The sequence below is a fragment of the Gopherus evgoodei genome, chromosome 7, assembly GCF_007399415.2.
Source record: "Gopherus evgoodei ecotype Sinaloan lineage chromosome 7, rGopEvg1_v1.p, whole genome shotgun sequence".
Taxonomy (NCBI): domain Eukaryota; kingdom Metazoa; phylum Chordata; order Testudines; family Testudinidae; genus Gopherus; species Gopherus evgoodei.
In genome coordinates this window covers 11,581,989-11,602,676 of record NC_044328.1, presented here as the reverse complement: position 1 = coordinate 11,602,676, position 20,688 = coordinate 11,581,989, and the positions used below count along the sequence as shown (strand labels likewise).

Below are 20,688 nucleotides of genomic sequence, written 5' to 3'. Positions count from 1 at the left end.
GAGGGGAAGCTTCACATGTGATGTTCAGTGTCATCCTACCAAGGGTTATTTTGGGATACAGTTTAGGAGGACAGCAGGGGGTAAAGACTGATTAGATTACCTCAGACCATATTTAAAATAGCATGGGCCCTCACACTCCCCAAGATCCTTGTATAGAAAGTCCCTTTTGCAAGGGACTTGCCCTGCACTAAAAAAAGGGGGGGGGGAGGGGGCGGGGTGAACTGCCACTTCTGTAGTGCTGTCCCCATCTTGCTAAGAGCTGGATCCAGAATCTGTTCTTGGGATGAAGACACAGTGCATGGATATCACCTCAAAGGCCCACATTTGTGCAAGGGATATAACAGGCATTACAGGCAGCATGACTGTTAGCATGGAGCCTTTTCATGCTGGGCATCTGTATGGACAGTTCTCCTCCTCCAGTAGCTCCCTGAGATCCCCAATGGCTGAACCCAATGCTTCTTTTAAGAGGAGTGGAGGATCATAGGAAACGATGCTGTGGGAGAACATTCTCTGCCCTCAAGCAGGATTTTCCACGTGAGTGGTTGTTCCCTTCTCCCCTGCACACAACATTGCCAAATGTGGTGACCAAAAATCTGAGCACATAAAATGCTTAGGGAAAGAGGTCATACAGGTATTCCACAGATGGTCTTAAACAGGCATGTCATAAACAGTCCTCTATCAAAGCCGGACTAAAGCCAGCAAGCACCAGGTCACAATTAGCTACCTATGTGCATCACACAACATCCAAGTTTTAGGATAATATTATAATCTTTAAAAAAAATTCCACCTTATTTTTGTCACCCTTTGATGATAAAGGTAGGTTACAGATGGAGAACATTCGGCTTTATGGGACTACACTCTAACATATCAGGGATTCAGACGGAATCAATACTGAAAACATTCTGGTTTTGTGTATCTAACAAAAGTCTCTGTTTGCCCACATGGGCATCAAGCCTTAGCAAACAATAGCTGAGAGAACAATGCTACCTGTTCATGGAGGAATATTAATGATTTTAAATTGGTGAGCACTGTGCTCTGTAATGCACTCCACCCTTCTTCAAGAACTATCTTCAAATGGCCTGTTTAGTGTCAGGTGATTCAATGGAAACCACTGAGTGTTGTCTATAAAAGGGGGTTCCGCTTTAGCAGAAAATCTAAGGCAGAGGCAGACAAGTTCCCCAAAAAGTACCTTAGTGAGCCACAATAAAATGATTATTCAGGCACTGAATTGCATCAGTGTCTTCTGTCACCAGTTCCACTGTGAAAATCAGTGTTGGGGTTTCCCATTAAACCTCTTCCATCCAGCCTTTGCATCAGAACCTCAAACACCGGATAGGATCCACACTGGTGAACCCTTGGAGTCTACAGTGAGTTTTGACATACAAGGACTTCATTTTAATTTTTGCATTAACAAAATTTGCAAAAAAAATTTACTGAAGCACCTTTAAGGAGGCTTAAGGTAAAAAATCTTTAAAAAATCTTGAAAAATTGTGAGCCAGACTATTAAAACAGTTAATATTTTTAAATATAATATACTTGGCACTATTTGTGATGCTCGCCTTTTGCTTTCTTTTCCAGCAAACTAAATAAAACATCAGCTTCACTTCAGTTTAAATTCAACTCCCCTTTCAGGTTCTCAGTGCCACAAGACTGAGATCACAAATACTGCAATGGAGGAGGGCTGTTTGTTTAAAGTCATCCATTTCCATGGCAACTTAAAAAAAAAACCAGAAAAAACAAACCCATTTATGGAAACACTTCCATTGGTCTTAAATTTTGAAAAAAAAAACTAAACAAAATTTAAATTTTGGACCAAATTTGAATTGGTAGAATCCCTTCATGTTGTAAAGGTCTTAAAATATTTTCCCCCCATTTTAATATGGAATTTTTGCACTTAATTCCAAATTCCTACATCCTTCCCCACCACCTCCTAGAGCCTAAATTCTGGATTTTTCTACAGCATTGAAACACTTCAGCACTACTGAAACACAGCTGCATTATACCCTCTCGGTCCTGATCCTGAACTGGTATTAGCTAGCATAGAGCCGTGGCCATAGAAGATAGTGTTCCACACACTGGTTACCTCGCTCATTCAAGCAGCCCCACTGAAAATCAACCAGACTTCTCACATACATAGTTATTTAACTGCTCGTTTGTGTGACTGGGGCCTAATCAGGATTTTGGGAAGGTTTACCAAGCATGCCAATAGCCATCTAAAAATATTAACTATGGATTGCTATATTCAAGAAATGTGGGCTCATATAATATTGATATGGCTATAGTCCAAACACCTAATGTATTCACACTGCACTAGTGAAAAATGGGGATTGAAACCAGTGGGATTTACCAATGTAAATCATGGTGTGGCAAACCCAGTCTCAGTGTGGGTGTACTGCACCAATATATTAGTGTCAAGTAATACATAAATAATAATAAATCCCAGTATAGACAGGACCTCAAGGTCGTAGCATAATGCAGTCCTTTCACCCACAAACCTGCCACTATATGGCTATAGTGGGAGATACACAGGAAAAGATAACTGTCTGATTAGGAAACAATATAGAAATTTACTCAGCCAACTGCATGTGCTAGAAACAAAACCATCCCAACAGTTTGCAATTTACTTTGGCAATCAGTTCTGTTTAAAAGTGCTATTAAACGTTTCCACTTTCCAACATGTCCCTACTATCTTCGGGAAAGCTCTGGTTTTGGTCGCTAGTATAGTTCTTAAAACACTCAGTGGAGAAATAGGCCCACAGTGCACAAAATTACTAGAGCTAATCAAATACTGAGGGTGGTTTAAAAAAATGAACGTTGTTTTCCAACTTCTAATGATTGCTGGATTGAAGAATGATCCAACTTTTATCATTCATTGTTTATTAGCATTTAGGCAGATGGGTTTCAAGCAAATGTTTGGAGGATGGTTATTCTCCATGTGAATACCCATATTCACATGCAAACAAGCGTATCGGTGCAAAAACAAGAGGGATCACTATTCATTATTCTTTTGTTTAAAAAGTTTCAGCCACCTGACCAATACCATGCTACTTAGGAGAGCAATCAGTTATCACAAAGAAGAGCAAATTGTTAGCAAACAACCCACAGGCTGAAATTTTGTTGCATGAAGTATTCAGCAAATACTGTATCCCTTCATAATCATCAAAATTCATTCCTGAACATGCAGAAGGAGGAGGGGCTGAACAGAAAAAAATAATCTGATAGTTTGTTTGCAAAGAACAATTTGACCAGGTATTTATTATTTTAAATATAGCTCTTCACACTTCAGATGTCACAGACATTTTACTAACAGGTAAGTATGATGTCTCTGACCTAAACAGCTTACAGCCTAGCACAACAACAGAAGAAAGGGGGTTTTAAGAGAGTGTATGGAGACCAAATGACGACTTGGAAGATTGGCAATTAATTTTTTTTTCAATAAATTCACCCAAATGTAATTCCTTTTGACTTTCATGGAGTTACCCCAAAAATGAGTATGAACACTGCAATACATACATGAATGAAGTTACGTAAACTAGATGATGCTATACAATCAGCATAACAGAATCAAAGTAAAGTTCCAAGGTTCAGATTTGAATTTTCTTGCCTTTTATGGTGTGCTCTTATACACATAATGTAAGAGGGAGGGGTTTGTTACACACACATCTGTCTTGTTTAATGGAAGTTTCACTTCTGAAGTAGCACCAAACACTAGGACACACACCAAGCCTACTTAACCACATATTTTTCCATTAGCCTGAATCCCATTCCTTGTATATAAGTCTCTTTTGATTTGAGGCAATGGAAAAACACCTTAGCTAGGAGCCAAAGGACTTGATTTTGTCCCCACCGGAACCAATGAGAGTTGTGCTATTGATTTCCATGAGAACAGTTGACGGCCAAATTCTCATCATGTTCACTCAGTTTAAATCTAGTGTTCATGCCACTGACTTCAATTTAGGTCAGAATAGACTGCCGTTCTATTCCACCACTTTAGGTTCATACAAAAATGAGTCATAATTAAACCAGAACACTAAGACAATCAAGCCACACATTTTTAACACCATTTCTGTGTGGTTTTACTCTGAAGAGTGACTCTGAACAAAAAAAAAGGCACGTGGAGGAGTTATCTAATGTTTATTTCTTTTCTGTTTCCATTTCAAATGTACTTAAAATTAATTTCCTCTTTTCCTCCTTCCCCAGCTGTCTGCCATGCAATTTTAACCTGAGACCTAAAAAAAGAAAATCAAGCTGGAGTCTTTCCTTCTCACATTCACTCACTCACACTCAGTAACAGAAGATCCTGAAATCCAAATTTTGGCCGCAGTTAGACCTGTGCAACCCCAGACTATGCTCTTAATTATGCCTGTGGGTTTGTACAGGTGTAACTGACACACCCTGTAATTGAAATTTAACAAACAATTCATCTAACTGACAAAGAAGGAACAGAATACAATTCACTCTCTTCAGCAGGGCTGGCTCTGGAGTGTTACTGGAGCAAGTAGCAGTAAAAATAGATTTTACAAGGTATTTAGGCACCCAAAGATGGAAACAGGCACCTTGTGGGATTTTCAAAAGCACCTGGGCTTCTAATTCCCCTTGCAATCAGGGCCGCTGCAGGGGACTCAATCATTGGTCTCTCCTGTTCTCTGCCTGTGGTAGTTTCATTTCCTGAGGACTGAAATGTTTTGGTCTAAACAAATATCTTTTGGCTTAATATAGGGGTATCTGGGTGAAATTTAATGGCCGGTGACATACAGGAGGGTCAGACTAGATTTGATGGTCCTTTCTGTCCTTCAATTCCGTGAAACCTTTAAAAATCTGGCTCTAAATTACCCAAATTAGCAGATGCTGAATGGCACAGAAAACAGACGTGTCATGTAATAAAGGTTTCATTTTTACAGCGCAGTTCTTCAGATAGGACTGTACTTTAACATAATTTAATATGGGGAAGGTATAGCTCAGTGGTTTGAGCATTAGTCTGCTAAACCCAGGGTTGTGAGTTCAATCCTTAAGGGGGCCACTTAGGGATCTGGGGCAAAAACTGGTCCTGCTAGTGAAGGCAGGGGACTGGACTCAAGGTCCTTTCCAGTTCTAGGAGAGGGGTATAGCTCCAATTATTTAAAAAAAAAGACTGAAGGAAGATGACAAACATATGCCCCTTGTTCTCAGCATCTCTTCTGTATACCCGTTGGTCCCGACTCTCACCTCTCTTGAAAAAAGCCATCCTCCTTACCCCCACGATTACATACTTACACCCTGATCCTGCTAACACCTATGCTTGTGCTTAACTTTATCCATGTGAGCAATCCCACTGAGTATTCAAGTGAGTGAAGTTAAACACATGTGCGGGTCTTTGCAAGATTAGGACCATAGATGTGAGATGAACTCCCCTGAAGAGAAGCATCTTATTTCCCTTAAAACTATTTACTACCACACATTTTTTAAAAAATTAAAAAAATCCCCCAAACAGGCAGAAAATCAAGACTGTGAAACACCACTGCTCAGCCGATGCCTGTTGATGTCGTAGGGGCTCTGCTGCACTGAATCACCACGTGAATTGCAACCAATGGCTGCTTTTACAGGCTGTGTCGTATGCTTTGCAGCTGAATAAAGAACGGTAAAAAAAAAATCAAATACAAGCCTTCTGCTGTCATCACAAACTACAGGACCACATCTCAAGCAGTTTATGAATAGAAGACATCCGTTTCCTCCTTCCATATCTAACTGGAGCCACGACATTGATTGCAGATGCACATATTATTTGTTACTAGGTTTAAAATGACCATAGTAATCCAAAGTAAAGGGAAGGCTATTCAGTAACCAAATACAAGAGATCAAGTTACCCTGAGTGATGCAGAATTATTACAGTACATATGTAACTGAAGAAGCCATCCATTACAGAGAAATTATCAGATTATAAAACACAAGGGATTGGGTGCAGGAAAGCAGCATTAATAAAGGCCAGTAAATTGCAACAGGTATATCCAAATAAATGCCATGTTTTTGATCATTGGACCCATGCATATTGAGGACTTTCAGGCTGGCAGGCACATAACTGCCTTAGGAGGTAGCACGTGTTTTAGACTAAATTATATTATAGATCTTACGTAGTAGAATGTATAATTACTTATACAGGTCATGACAATGAGTGAGCAAATGAGCACAACTACCCAGATCACCTATTCCCTGCATGGAATTCCAAATGAAATTCCCCTTGTGCGTACTTTACCTTGGAAATCTTAATATCTCTAGATTCATATTACCAAAGGCATAGACAACAGGGTGCTACAAAAGTGAAGAAAAAAAACCATATGCTTTGAGAGGAACTGCATTCAGAAATCCAGGCACTATCCTTTCACAGGCTGTACAGAGCAGCTGTTTTCACACTGAGAACTTGCACATGAGCAAGTTCTCACAACTTTTTGATGTGAAAATGCTGCCTTTGCTCAAACAAATCTGATTTTGTTAAGAAATGGGTCCAGGTCTACATAAAAACTAGTCCATTTCCAATGGAAAATGCCAGATTTTGCTTAATAAAACCCCTGTATATACATTAATCAGTTTATTTTTGGGGTAACTGGCGTATTTTCTGGTTTCCAATGAAAAGTGACAAGTGTCTTATTTCAAGAAATTCTGGACTTAGTTATAAGTATTCTACTCTCCTCTACTTGAAGGTGTACCTAGGCCCTGGTCTGATCTAGGTCCTGGAATGTAGTAATCAAAAACTTTAGCAGCCCAGCCCTTATTCATGTGAATAATCCAGTGACTTTATCTCACATGAGAAATCCCATTAAAGTAAGAGAGACAAGATTGGACCGTCTGGCCCCCACCTTCCTTGCGGATGCCCCCAGATCTCCCACCGCTCCAAAAAATGCACCGTCGAAAAGGCTGTATTATCTCTTCCTGGGAATCTCTGCAAAGCTGGGAGGGGGAAGGGAAAATGTGTGCTCACTCCATTCCCACCCAGCCTGGCTAGTCTCCACTCCCCCTCTCTAAGAGGTGGGATTTTAAAGTTGGGAGAACAGGGTTACAGAGCAAGAGATAGGGCAAAGAGTTCTTTATGTATAGGTTCACCTGTGTATTTGAGGACAATGATGGAAGAAGGGGGCAAAATTGAATTATTTAAGTTATACAGCACCCAAAAGCGGTATCACATAAATAATTAGAAAAAGGTCTCTACCCTGGAAAGATTACGAACTACAATGGCAGATCCCTACATGATTTTTTTAAAAAGGCTCTGCTGAAGCTAAGGCTAAAGCAGTAACAAATAATAAAATTCAAACAGGGATACATCTGTATAACTTACGCATTTAGGGTAAAATTTTCAAAAGTCACTAGGTGACTAGGGTATGCCAACAATACAGCAGCTATAGCCCTAGCATAGACACTTCCTACATCAACAGAAGGGTTTTTCCCCCATAAATGCAATTAAACCACCTCTCTGAGAGGCAGTAGGTAGGTCGATGGAAGAATTCCATGGAACGAAGAATTCTTCCATCGGCTTAGCTGCATTTACAGTGGGGATTAGGTCAACTCAGCTACATTGCACAAGGTGCGAAATTTTTCACAGCCCTAAGGTAGGTCAATCTAATTCTCTGAGGCAGGCCTAACTTAACTCCCACTGACTTTTAATCTTTTCTTCCTGTTACTAACATTCACATTGCTGAATAAGCTATCCATTCTCGACATGCATCTGTATAGTGCCTGACACAACGGAACCCGGATTGAGGCCTCGGTACTACCAGAATGCAAACAACCTTTAAAAAATAATCTGTAACAAATTACTTGACTTGTTCCCAAGACCCAACCTCATGCAGCCTATGAGCCAGATCCTTCTCCCAATGAGATCAATAGCAAAACTCCAGACTGACTAGATGAAAAACTTTAAGGGACTAGCCCCACCACAAGTGCAAACAGTCCTTGCTCCTGCAAGCAGGGAGTCCTATTCAAGCTAATGGGACTGTTTGCAAGAGTCAGAAATTGCAGCATTGGGTCTAATATGATGCATATTGAGTAAGAAATGTTTGTTCCTAAAGCAAAGCAGAGACAAATTTCAGTCAGTATCACCCTAGTGGGTATATCAGTCCAATTAAAATACCAATGCAAGATAAAGCATAATGCCTGGAACTGTCACTAGAGGGAAAAAACAAATCAACTCTTGGGTTCATATAAAACAAGGACAATTTAATGATGAGTAGTCGAAAATGTGGCCACACACGCACACACTCTTTCACATACACAGAAGCAGTTCATCAAAAGTGAATCACAGAGAGAAAGATGAATTTGAACCCTTTATCCCCTGTCCTTTATAAAAGCTGCCACTCAGTAAACGGAGATTGCTCTAATTACTGTGACAATTCTGCACCCCATTCAAACAACTTTTGTGTTCTGGACAGGTTTCTCTCCGAGTTTGAAATTCTTGGCCTGAGAACCACTCGTCTAAAAGAGGTTTCTCGTTCCAAGCACAGAATGCAACATTAACAAGTTGTTCCTCTTTTCAGCTCATTTCATTCTCCTCTTTTCCAATTGCCCGACTCAAAGCTTAATGGAAACTTGTCGAATCTTTTCTTCCCACAAACCCTGTAGAGCCCCAAAGCAATCTGTGCACAGGGTAACCACAGGAATCTCATATTGTCAATTAAAATTGGATAGACACCTGATAACAAAGTATACATACTAGAATAATATGTATCACACACAAACACAGACATGCACATGTAACCAGGCAGATAATCACATTACAAATATATTAACAAATCTGTAACAATTCCAAATTCCATTTTCATTCATCCAATTTCACTTTTGGTCTAGTTTTCATTGACATTCACATTTTTTAAAAATGAGTTGAAGTTAAACACAAAGTACACTTAACTGCCACAAGTAAGCAGCAGTTGATGTCAAGGCAAAATATACACCCAAAAAATGAATAAATAAATTAGGCCTCCCATCTTTGATGGTCTATAGATTATGAAGATATTTATCTGCATAAGGACAAAATATCCTTTATGGAGCAATGTATTATTCTTTATACAATTATATTTTTGGCTACTACAAGTTATGTACTTGGCTAACTCCCATAAAAAACATGACTTCTCTATTTAATACCCCTCCATTTCTTGTATAGATACAAAAAACTTAGTTCTATTTTGGGGGGAAATATGGGGAGGGCTTGGGCAAAGGGGAGAAGTAAACTAAAATGCTCAGTTTAAAACAAAAACACAGAAAACAACTTGGCATCCAGACATGGAACAATAACTTATACCTCTAAACAAAGACACACATGGAGAAAAGAATCTCTCCTCTATTTCCCAAGGCAAACAAAAAGGTAACCATTCTGGCTACCATCTTATTCTTCTGATATGTTCATTCAAGGTTACATCTTCTCATGGGATTCTTTATACCAGTAAATATTTAAACATACAAACCACCCACAACCTTTCAGCTATCTATATGCAATGCTGCACATAAACCCTATCCTATGGGTTCTCAAACTGGGGGTTGTGACCCCTCGGGGGGGTCACAAGGTGGTTACATGGGGGTCCCAAGCTGTCAGTCCTGACCCCGCCATTACATTATATTCCCCCCCCAGATTCAATTTATAAGGGGGGGCTTACATTCAGTGTGAAAGGGGTCACCAATACAAAAAGTTTGAAACCTATTGCCCTATCCACACCAATACTCATCTGTAATCTAGATGCTCTTGAACCAGTTTAACCCTTGCTTATCTATACAAGTTATCGACCCAAGCGAAACCAATTTAACCAAGAACAACTTCATTAGGGATTTGCATCAGTTCAACTAGACAGGATTTTAAAACGGATTTAGTTACTTGTCCCTAGTATAGACATGGCCATATCCTGGAACAACTGATCTGATACTAACTGGGGAGCTGATGACACACATGGAGGCTGGACCCTTTCTTTTGTGGCTGTGAAGCATCTCTTCAAAGTTGGAGGTGTTTTGTTTCTACTGTTTGTTTCCAAAATTCACACATGCCAAAACATTGTACTCTGCAGTATTTCCAATTTGGTATTTTTCTGAGGAGCCCTCTCTTTTTGGAAGTTCAACTGCATCACCGGAGCGGAACTAAAAGACAGACCAGGATTTTGTTTTTTATAGCACCTTTCACACCCTAGACACTGTAGAGAGCTTTACAAAGCAGTAAGTTAGACACTGGTAAAGCAGAGATTGTGTAGTCAAACATGGCACCCATTATGCATTCAAGAGTACTTCCCAAAGAGCCTTGGGCATTAAAATCATCTCTTTTACTGAGCAGAGGAAACTGTTCGCCAGGACACAAGGATTATTCCCTACCCATTTCAAAAAAAATTGCCATGGGATCTTTAACATCCACATGGGCAGGCACCTAAGAATTTGATTTAAATGTCTGGCCATATGCCTGAAAGAATTCAGCACCCTAAGCATCTGATAACAAAGAAAAACTATCCTCAGATCTTCTGTCCTTGCACTTCTTTCAGCAAGAAGCAAAAACATTTTAACAACGCAAATATATTTTTCCTCTCGCCAATGCCTACTTGTCTCCTATAATTTCCATCATTTACTGTCATTAATTTTTTTCCCCTCAAACTAAAACCAGCAGCTTGTGAGTCAGAGAACAATCATTAACTTTTACAACTTCCATACAAATCCACCTACTCACACCGGAAAGGCAGTATTGACTGGCAAGGTGGCCTCAGAGCAGGCCCGGTAATCACTAGGAACCTTCCATGGGGTGAGGGCCATGGGTTTCGATGTACCATTATTGCAGAATCACACCCCAATAGTTGTTTTATTTATTTATAAAATACCTGTAGGAATCTAAAATATTACAAATCAGTGACCAGACACTATAGGAAGGGTCATTCGTTTGGAAAAAAAAATCCTTTTACCGCTTTTTGCTAAACTTTGAAGTCAGGTCAGGACATACAGGGCATGATCCAAAGCCTGTTGAAATCAATGGGAGACTTTTCACTGATCTCAGTGGTCTCTGGATCAGGCAGAGGTAAGACAGTCTTCTATTAATAACTGCAAGAGGGATACGTGTTTTCTGTATCAGAAAGCTGTTCAAAATGAACTGTACAGATTATGGGTTTCATGCTACATTGCTCCTGAAGCCAGGAAGTCCCACTGAAGTTGAGGGGACTTCTGGGTGGATAAGAAATGCAGAACTCACTACAGCTTTCCCTGCATACTCCCAACTAGAAAGCAAAGACATTCTCTACCACAACATTTCTCATTAAAAAGTGGCTGCAGCGTCCTTTTAAAGTGTCCAATCATTACTAATTCATTTAGGAACAACTCTAACACTACTCATAATGAATTAATTGGAATTAATCTGGCTGTCATGTGTTTCCTCAGGAATCCCACTGTTATTCAATATTACTAAAACACTTCCAGTGAAGTCACATAGTACCCCTGTATTTAGTTTAAGGAAACTTTAAATTGATTAGAACAAAATTACCGGTGTTTTAGTGCATCATAATTGGCACAGCAAGCCGAAAGCCAGTTATCCTCTCAGTCCACATTTACAGCATTACTCTTGCCCATTCATTCTGCATTTTCTTCAAGAATCTGGCTGTACCGTACATCTGCAATTCATTGACTTTACAATTTACCACATGTTGAGATGGAGAGGTCTCAGCTCCATTTGAATCACTGCACAAATATGCAAGTGATTTATCGTTTTAAAACTGAAGACTGCAAAAGAACGACTCCACTTTTCCTGAACATTACTCCTTCTGGCAGCCCATGAACAATTACAGTTCGTACTAATTAAGCTCTGTAAATGTGCTGTGCCCTGCTAATGCCTACCAGGCTTAAAATTTATTTTCATGAAGCCAAACTTTAGCTAGCAACTTAACTCATTCAGCACTGGCCCACCGGTTGCCTGTGTATGACCCTCAAGAAGAATAAGGGTCAAAGCTTTAGCCTGCCTAAAACAAAAGAATAAACTAGAATGGATTGAATTGCCAGCATGGAATTAGATGAGGAGGGAGGGGTGAAGTATCCTGGGAAATGAAAAAACATCACTGTTGATAACCTATTTAAAAGGTACTACCACACCATCTTTGTAATGTGGTGTTAAGGGATTCATATTTATCCCCAGAGGCTAATAAGTTACAGCATTCCATTGACTAGGAAAATGCATAAAGCCTTCAACTTAACTGCCTTTACATTTATTTGTGGAAAGTACAATGACAGCCCCCCTCCCCCAGTTTTAAGAGTCAGGATTTACATGATTTGTAGATGAAACCCATATGGAGAACAAGAATCGATTTCTTAGTCTTTTTCTCCCCCACTCTCCCAGCTTGTCCCCTAGTAGCTGTGATCTGGATGTGACAGTAATCTATAGGGATGCTGAAATCAAGAAACTGCTAGAGAAATTAAAACTAGATTAATACCTAGGCACAGATTATTAATCATGTTGTCTGGTTTAAAACACACAGGCAAGAGAGAAGCACTTAAATTTTAACTACCCACTCCAGGAAAGCATGTTTAATCAAGAGTGAGCCGTGAACAACCAGCTTTACTGAGTGAAGAAAATGTTTTTCCCTGTCCCCCAAGACTTTCTTGACACTTAAGAATCAATCCCTAGCTCCCCAACTTCCCCTTCAGTCATTCACCCAAATACGTTTTTTCAAGTCTGTAATATTTCTCTCTGCACTTCAGCATTCTCTCTTAGTCATCTAATAACCCTCCCCTGGCCTCTGGATTCTCTACACTTCCTCAGATACCGTTTTCTTCTTCCAAACGCTACTTCCAGTGCCGCCGCCCCCCCTCCACCCAACACTTTCTTCCCTGCAAACTCAGATTTTTCCTTCTTGAAGCACATAAAACCTTTTCCATCCAACTATTGTTTCGAAGCTGACGATGTTAACTGCTGTAGTCTGTGTATGTTTTCACATAATGTAGTTTTTTACTGAAGTCCTATCCAAACCCCTTTAAAAAAATCAGGCTAATAATACACATTTCCAAGATGCATTTAACTTGTGCATTAATCCTGGCATGTGATTTTTCTTTTTCCAGCTCAGTGGTACATCAATAAATTAAAGGGCAGTTCCAGGTATCAAGTTTCTTTAAGTATTCTGGGAAATATTTTGTTGGGTTGGTATCTAGATACACTACACAATACTGTCAGTGTGTTCATAAAGGATGCAAGCTGTAGTAACTTTTTATTTTTTTTAATTTGGCTGTCTGCATTGTTTAGAATCGCTCTTGAATTTTTCTGCACACGAAGCGTTAATTATAAACTTAACTATATCCTACGTAAAAAGCAAAAAACACAAACCTGCAGTTAGGAGGAGGAGTGCAATATTCTTAGCTTTTTGGGGTTTTCATGATTTCCACTCCCACCCCCCAATCTCTCATTGCTTATAATTAGTGAAAGAAATTTGACCCACTGCCAGTGTCTGTGGACCTTGGATATTATAAGGCCAGCGTGGCGTCAAATATCTTAACATTCATAAGTGTTATAGGCTGTAAATAAACCCTGTGGATTTATGACCCTGTGCTGCTTGCCAGCAAATGACTGTGGCACATTTCTTTCAGCAGACCTGTCTAGGTGCAAGTTTGTAAAATTAACCATTTCCTTCACAAACATGCCCAATTATGAACCCAAGTTTAAGGCTTACTTGCATATTTACAGTAATTTAGTACCTGAAGAAACACACACCTTTAAACCTCTCTCTAATCCTACAAACAACACCATGAAACAAAAGTTCTCACAACAGTCACAGTGTTGGGGGGATAATATCCTATTCGCCTACAAACCATGGGGGACAACGTACACAAACACACACATTATATTGCAAATACATTTTATATACAATCAAGCACTTGTTTTGAAGTTGGGAGGGGCGAGGAGATGGTGGGAAGAAGCATATTATTTCTTGCCTGCTTCTGTCTGCACAAGAATCTCCCTCCCTTCCCCCACTATAATGTCATCTACTTCCTGTGTAGGAGAGCATTTGCTAAATCCAGGTTGTCTCATGCTTAACTGCCAATAATCCAACTTCCACATAACTCCCAGACAGCTGGGAAAGGTCCTCAGAGTTTTAGTCATGGCATAGAAACTCACGTCCACCCAAAAAATCTGCAGCTGTCCTTTCTGTACAAGGCATTTTTAATCTGATTTTGAAACTCAATCATGAAAATCTGACAAATATAAAATACTTTTTTACCTGAACTCTGGTTTACAATCGTCACTGAAAGCTGCACCATGTTTTTTTAACTGATTAACCTACATATATTTTTGTGTTTGAAGAAAACAAAAAGCAAAATCAAAAAGGGAGAGGAAAGAACAGAAAAAAATCCAACATCAGTTAATGTATGAATACATTCAAAAACTGGAAAGGCATCTACTGTAATTTTTCAAGTACAGATCAGCCACTGGTGCACCTATTTAAATGTTGAATTTCCAAAGTAAATATTATTTTTAATGAAGTGCAGTACTGCAATTATCCTGTACACTCAAGTAACAGTACTGTATTATATTGTTTTGCAAGCTCCCAGAAACATGAAACTTTGCTATAACTAATTTTCATAGCCCCTTCAGAGAGAAGCTGGCTGACCAACCAATGGTGCATTTTCTCTAAAATGAAATCATATCAGGGACATTCAGATTCTTTATGGAAAAAAATTAACAGAATCCAGACTATTTACTATTGTATCCCACTAACACTGATTCGCTGTGCTTCAGAATTAACAATCTACCTACTTAAGCATTCAGAAGTTTCATATTGTACGTTCCAAGCAATTTATACCACAGGACCATCAATTCTTACATAATAGCATGTTTCTACACAATTCCAGAAACTTTATTAAAAACACGTCCATTTAAAAAAAAAAGAGTGAATAATGCACATCACTGAATGCTAAGTATCATAGAGCACTAAAGTGCTGACATATTAAGTTATATCTACATTATTAAACTAGTTCGTGGATGTTAATACCATAATCCATATTGCAGACATTAAACCTCAACCATTAAGATTAGTACAGAATTAATACTGTCATATCGAAACTGAAATCTTAACATGCCTAACCATAAATATTTCTGAAGGAGATGAAAAACAATTAGCATAAATACCAAAAGAAGGGCAAGAACACCTGTTCTTTTTCAGTACCGATAAGCATTTTATTGTTCTCTATTTAAAATGTAATGACCTGTGTAATTACAGTAATATTACATTGTATTGCAGGGGGCTTGGAATGTCACACTTTGAAAAGTGTTGTCAAAACAATTCAAGGGGGGAAAAAAGGACCACCATTAACCATTCACACTTCAGCGTCTACCTCTTTTGTATTAGAAAGGATTATGTTTGATTCGGGAGATAAAGGAAAACATCCATTTTTCAAGTTTTTTTTTAAGTTTCCTTTGCTGAATGTAAAACCTTAGTGAATGGGCTGCTCTCATATTTTGCTCTTCCAAGCATTCAAAATTCCGAAATGAACACAAGATACTGCCTTATGTGCAATCTAGTAACAAATCTCTCACTTGGAAAGCAAACAATTTAGGGCAAAGGAAGATGCAATAGCACTGATAAAAATATGAAAAATCTGCTGGACAATATTCTTAACAAAATATTTCTATTTGCTCGTTGAAAACATGAACTAAAACACTAAATGCAGGATTCAAATTAAATACAACTTCTCTGTTTTTAAACTTTGAAATGAAAACTATTTCCTTTATTATTCCTAATAGCCAGCTACCACAGTGCCTCTTCAAGTATACGCAAGACAGAGACAGAGATTCTCAGATACATTGCTACATTTCTATTTGACTAGATCTCTCCTTAATGCGCATCTGTATTCTTAAAAGCCATCCACATTACTCTATCAAAGACAAAATTAACATTATACAGAAAAATCTTTGTCATTTTAAAATAAAATTATTACTATCAAGCTTTATGGAGTCTTCAACAATTAAAGCATTATTCTTGAGATAATGTATTATTCATCATAAGCAGATTTAATGATACTTCATAATTCTTTACGTTCTTAAAACAGAAAAGAAGAAATCAGTGTTCTCAGGAGTTTGCTTTTGAACAGACAGCTGCAGATACATTTACAATTAACAAAAATTCTGCTAAACCAAAATTAACAAACAAACCACAACAGCAGGAACAAAAAATATATATATATATATGCTACACAACTACATCACCTTTTTACCTTATATTCTCTGAAAATTTAAAGGATAGGGTATTAGACATCTACACAATATGTATTTTTATATATATTAAATAATAACTATTCAGAATTTTCTATACATTTCCAACTTGCATTTAAAACTAAAATCTAGCTGGTTTGGGATTCAAAGCTGGTTTAGTAGATGTCAAGAATACACCTAGAACATACAGTATCTCAGACAACATCTATCCTGCTTATTTTTAAATTATTCTGCTTTCAGGCCTAAATGAATAACTTTAATTTTTTCAGGCATAATTAAGTGGCAAGCAAACACGGAGACATACAGAATGTGAAAGAAAAAAGGTGAAGATACGAAAAGGTTTGTGGTGCAAATAAAATTGCCTATTGAGAATGGAAAAATCCCTTTTAGAATCCATCTGATAACACACTACAAGGCCACCTGCTTTGTCAACAATAAAATAACATGTAATCTTTTATACAATACCTTTAATTCATACAAATAGAACATTCTTATGAAGGCCTTTTTTCAATTTAGGGAGAAGGGGAGGAATATTTCCATTAAAGGTAACTACTAAATGATCCAGATCTTTAGGTTCTAACAAGAAGGTGGCAAATCAATGTAATAAGGAATTATGTCTGTTGTAACAAAAATATGTGAAAAAAAAAATCAGAAGACAAAAAACTGAAAGTGATACCTCAATTAAGCTATTCTTGGAATACTGAAAGCATTTTAAGTTTTTTAAAAACTGCAATATAAAATTATTTGGAACAAAGTCATTTTGGGGAAATACTCTGAGATCTTGAACCTAACGCTTACAGAATTTGAATTTTTTTTTTAAAAAAAGCCATGCACACACAAAATATATACATAGCCATATTTGAAGCAAAATATAATGCATTCAGTCCATGCTTTTCCCCTCCCCAATCATGAAAATTAGAAAATGCAGTCACCCCCTTCCACAGTCTGAGAAATCATGGTGCTTGAAAAGCAGCCTTACAAGATAAGAACCATAATAAAATAAGTAAAACACTACCACATCTTTAAATACATGCAAAACTAGAAAACATATTTTTTTCATATCTCGATCCCTCTATATTTACTAATCTAGGTTGCTACTGCCACTTTACTTAGTGAAAACAAGCCTGACCTGATGTTTAATATTTTAATGCTTTGAAACACTTGTAGATCTGATAAACTGGACTCATCCAAGACTTCATCCATTAGCACAGATTCAACATCTACTGAACAGTAGATCTGTTATTTCAAACTGCTCTCTCATGTTACAAAAAATGTGTAAATAGATACATGGTGATAGTGGGGGACCCTTCAGATTTAAAAGCACCTAAAGAATGCAAAATGACAACGCTGGGCAAGTGTAAACAAACACGTCTTAGCATTTTGTACTCCCCATGGGTTTACCATTCATAATTAAAACCCCTCGTTTAAAAAAAAATTAGTCTTGATGTGTGTTACATAGGGATATACAGCACAGTTAGTGATACTACAAGGCATCAAAGGAAAAAACAGCAGCAAGAGACAAACCTACCCCCATCACACCCCAAAGTTTAACAGAACCCCACTATCTGAACTACAATTGCTTCCCTCCTCCTACATACACACTTTCTCTTTTACCCAGGAAATCTGGCCCTTCATCCACACACACACACATTTTCAGCAACATTATTATTTCTAGAATGCACTTCCAAGTGGGGGGTTTGTTTAATCTATTCATTTTTTCTTAAAGGCAGTTTCTGTTTCTTGTATCAGTCCTGGTCTGTGCTCTGCTCTAACTCTTTTCAGGACTCAGCTTAGACGCACACAAATAAAGAAAGAACTCCTTCAGGTCTTTCTCCCCTTGCAAAATAAGAGCTGTGTGTTTAGCTCCGGGTAAGGATGGGCTTTTACTGTGAGCGTTCAAGAGATGGATTCATCTCCCTGATCAAGGTTTGTTCAGTTTAAACTAATCAAGCATGTGAGTTTGCAATGAAATGTCAATAACCCTCCCCTCCCCCCAAAAAAGTGTAAAAACTTGCCATAAACATACAGAGAAAGAGAAATTGCAGAACCAAAGTGAAAAGGCCACACAACTTGCAATGGCATTTTTAAAAAAAAAGTTTCTAGTCTTACAGGATAAGAGAGAAACTATATAACTTGGAGACTCCTAATACAGTACATCAGTATCTGAGAGAGCTTCTGCAGCACGGAAAGGGTTAAGGGGGAGGTAAAAAAGGGAGAGGAAGAGACCAAGACGCCACTGAAGAAGGCAGAAGAAAACAGATCATTCACCATGGCAAATAAAGAGTTTTGTAGAAATCAGATTTGAGATTCAGCTGATGAGAAAAGAAACCAAAACACAGCCTGGGATTTATTATTTTTTGAAAGAAGGGAGACTCGAGAGGTGAAAAGACCTCCACGCAAAACTGAAAGTAAAGAAAAAAATATGGCGAAGGGTAAACAAATCCCATTCTGCAAAAGCCATGAAAGTTTGGAAAGTTTGTGACTAGGGGGGACGGGAAGGGGCATGCAGGGGGCTTAGAGCTGGGGAGGGGGCGAGGAAGGACATTACAATCCTAGCAGTGAACGATCGGTTAAAATAGAGAGAGATGTATATGCGCCACTTACTGTTCTTGCAGTCGGAGAGAGCGATCCATTGGGGAGGTACGGGCTGCTCAGGTCGGGGATCATTATAAAAGGATAACCAGGGTATGGTGGGCCCTTAAACAACCCTCCATCTTGCCTTTTCGCAGCTAACATGGCGGGGCAGAAAGAGAGAGAGGGGGTGAAAAGGGGGGGATAAAAAAGAGAGAGGGGTGGCAAAAAACTTTGTTTAGAAAGTGTCTCTCCCCCCCCGCCACCCCCAGGCAAAGTTGTGCAGCTGGGCCAGCTGCACAGCAGCGCGCCGCTGGGGCCGCACTGGGCTTCCTTCGGCAAGTCGCCCCGCAGAGCTCGGGGGTTCCTCGCTTTGGGGGTTGGGGGGGGGGGTTCGTGGTACTCACCTTCTTCTAAACTTTCCCTCGATTTATCTCTGAAAGTTTCGGACCTAGGCGGAGGCCGCCTCTCCGCCTGGGGGGGCAGAAAGGAAAGATTTGGGGAGGGGGGGAAAGAGAGAGAAACAGAGTTACAAGTTTGTGCAGCGGAGGAAACTTAAAGCCAAACATTGTAGCAACATCACAACACCCCCCTCCCCGAGTTTTGTCTGAGGATTAGCCCCCTAAACACAGTGACAAAGCAAAGCACAACTCCCCTCTGCCCCCCACCTCCGCCTGCCCCCAAAGCCAAAGGGGGGGGAGGATTTTGGGGGGTTCCCCTCCTTACCTCCGAGTCTGAGGAACTGTTTTGGTTCGTTTCTGATTCATTGACCAGCGAGGACTTGACATCCGCTAAATCCCGCTCGGCCGAGGAGTTGTCGGAGATCTTCTCCTCCTGCTCCCCTTCGTCTTTGAAAGAGATCAGCTCATCGTTGGCCCCCAAGTCGTCTCCTCCACCGCCGTTCAGCTGCGGCATTTTCCTGCCGGCTGACCCCACCAGCAGCAATTTTGCAACAAGGGAAAGGGGGGAGGAGGGGGGAAAGAAAGGGGAAAAAGTTTGCACCGGGGGAGAAAAAAGTCCAAGGTGAAGGGTTTTTTTCTTCTTCTTCTTCTTCTTCTTCTTCTTCTCTGTTTCCTCCTGGGGAGGGGAAAAAGAAGGAGGAGGAGGAGGAGGAGGGGAGGGAAATGTCTTTCCTTTCCTCTTTGCACCAGTGACTTTGGGTTTCTTCTTCTGGATGTTTTCCCCCCTCTCTTTCTTCCTTCCTTCCAGGGAGCTGATCAGCGTGCCAAGGGCGCACAAACCCCACACCCAATGTGACAATAATAATAATTAAAAAAAATAGACGGGGGGGAAGGGGGAAATTGTTTTTGAACAAAAAAATACCAACAAACCCAACAAGAAGTCAGCTGGAGGGGGGGGGAGCCGCCGCAGATATAGGGAGCCCGTGCCGCTCGGGTTTGAGTGAGTTGAAGTTAGACTGAGAGCTTTTCAGTTCAAAGGCGGCGCTGATTGACAGATAGAAAAAGGGGGATCGAAATCCAGAGGAACGGAGAAGTCTGGGATCCGGGATTATTGACAGGGAGAGAGAAACACACTGGGCACTTAATGAGATGCAAGAGGGGGCGGGGCTCCCCGGTGACGTGGGCATAACTAAACAGGTTTGGGGAATGAGCGAGAGGGAGAAGGAAGAAAGAGGAGGGTGGGGGAAGTGGAGAACTAACAATGATCCTTTTTGGCAAGAGCCAGCGAGAGTTTAGTGTTAGGGGAAAAAAAGGGAATGGATTGAAGGGAGACAATGGAGGGGGAGGAGGGAATGTAAGGGAATGACCCAAAGAAAAACAAAACACAAATACAAGGGGGGAGAGGAGAGAATTGCTCTCTTACTTCAGAAGTAGATTTGCACAAGAAGGAAAAAAATATATATAGGAGTTAGGAAGAGAGGAAAAGATGCCTGCCCTTGGGTCTGCTGTTTGCAAAGCAGTAACTTTTATAGAGCAAAGATGATT

The 20,688-nt window shown here is 39.6% G+C and overlaps 1 protein-coding gene across 34 annotated transcripts in view; it reads right to left on the bottom strand.

Moving 5' to 3' along the window:
* Positions 1-20,278, bottom strand: part of TCF7L2 (transcription factor 7 like 2) — a 202,709-nt gene extending 182,431 nt beyond the window's left edge. For 13 of the 34 annotated variants that reach the window (XM_030568560.1, XM_030568583.1, XM_030568590.1 and 10 more), the window contains exons 1-3: positions 19,469-20,277; positions 19,150-19,216; positions 18,776-18,900 (exon numbers count right to left, since the gene is read on the bottom strand). In XM_030568560.1, coding sequence (XP_030424420.1) covers positions 18,776-18,900; positions 19,150-19,216; positions 19,469-19,657 — 381 coding nt within the window. In that variant the 5' untranslated portion in view covers positions 19,658-20,277. Of the gene's footprint in view, positions 1-18,775; positions 18,901-19,149; positions 19,217-19,468 lie in introns of all 34 variants that reach the window. The other 21 variants (XM_030568557.1, XM_030568556.1, XM_030568567.1 and 18 more) reach the window with 3 other exon arrangements.
* Positions 20,279-20,688: the final 410 nt, after the last annotated feature.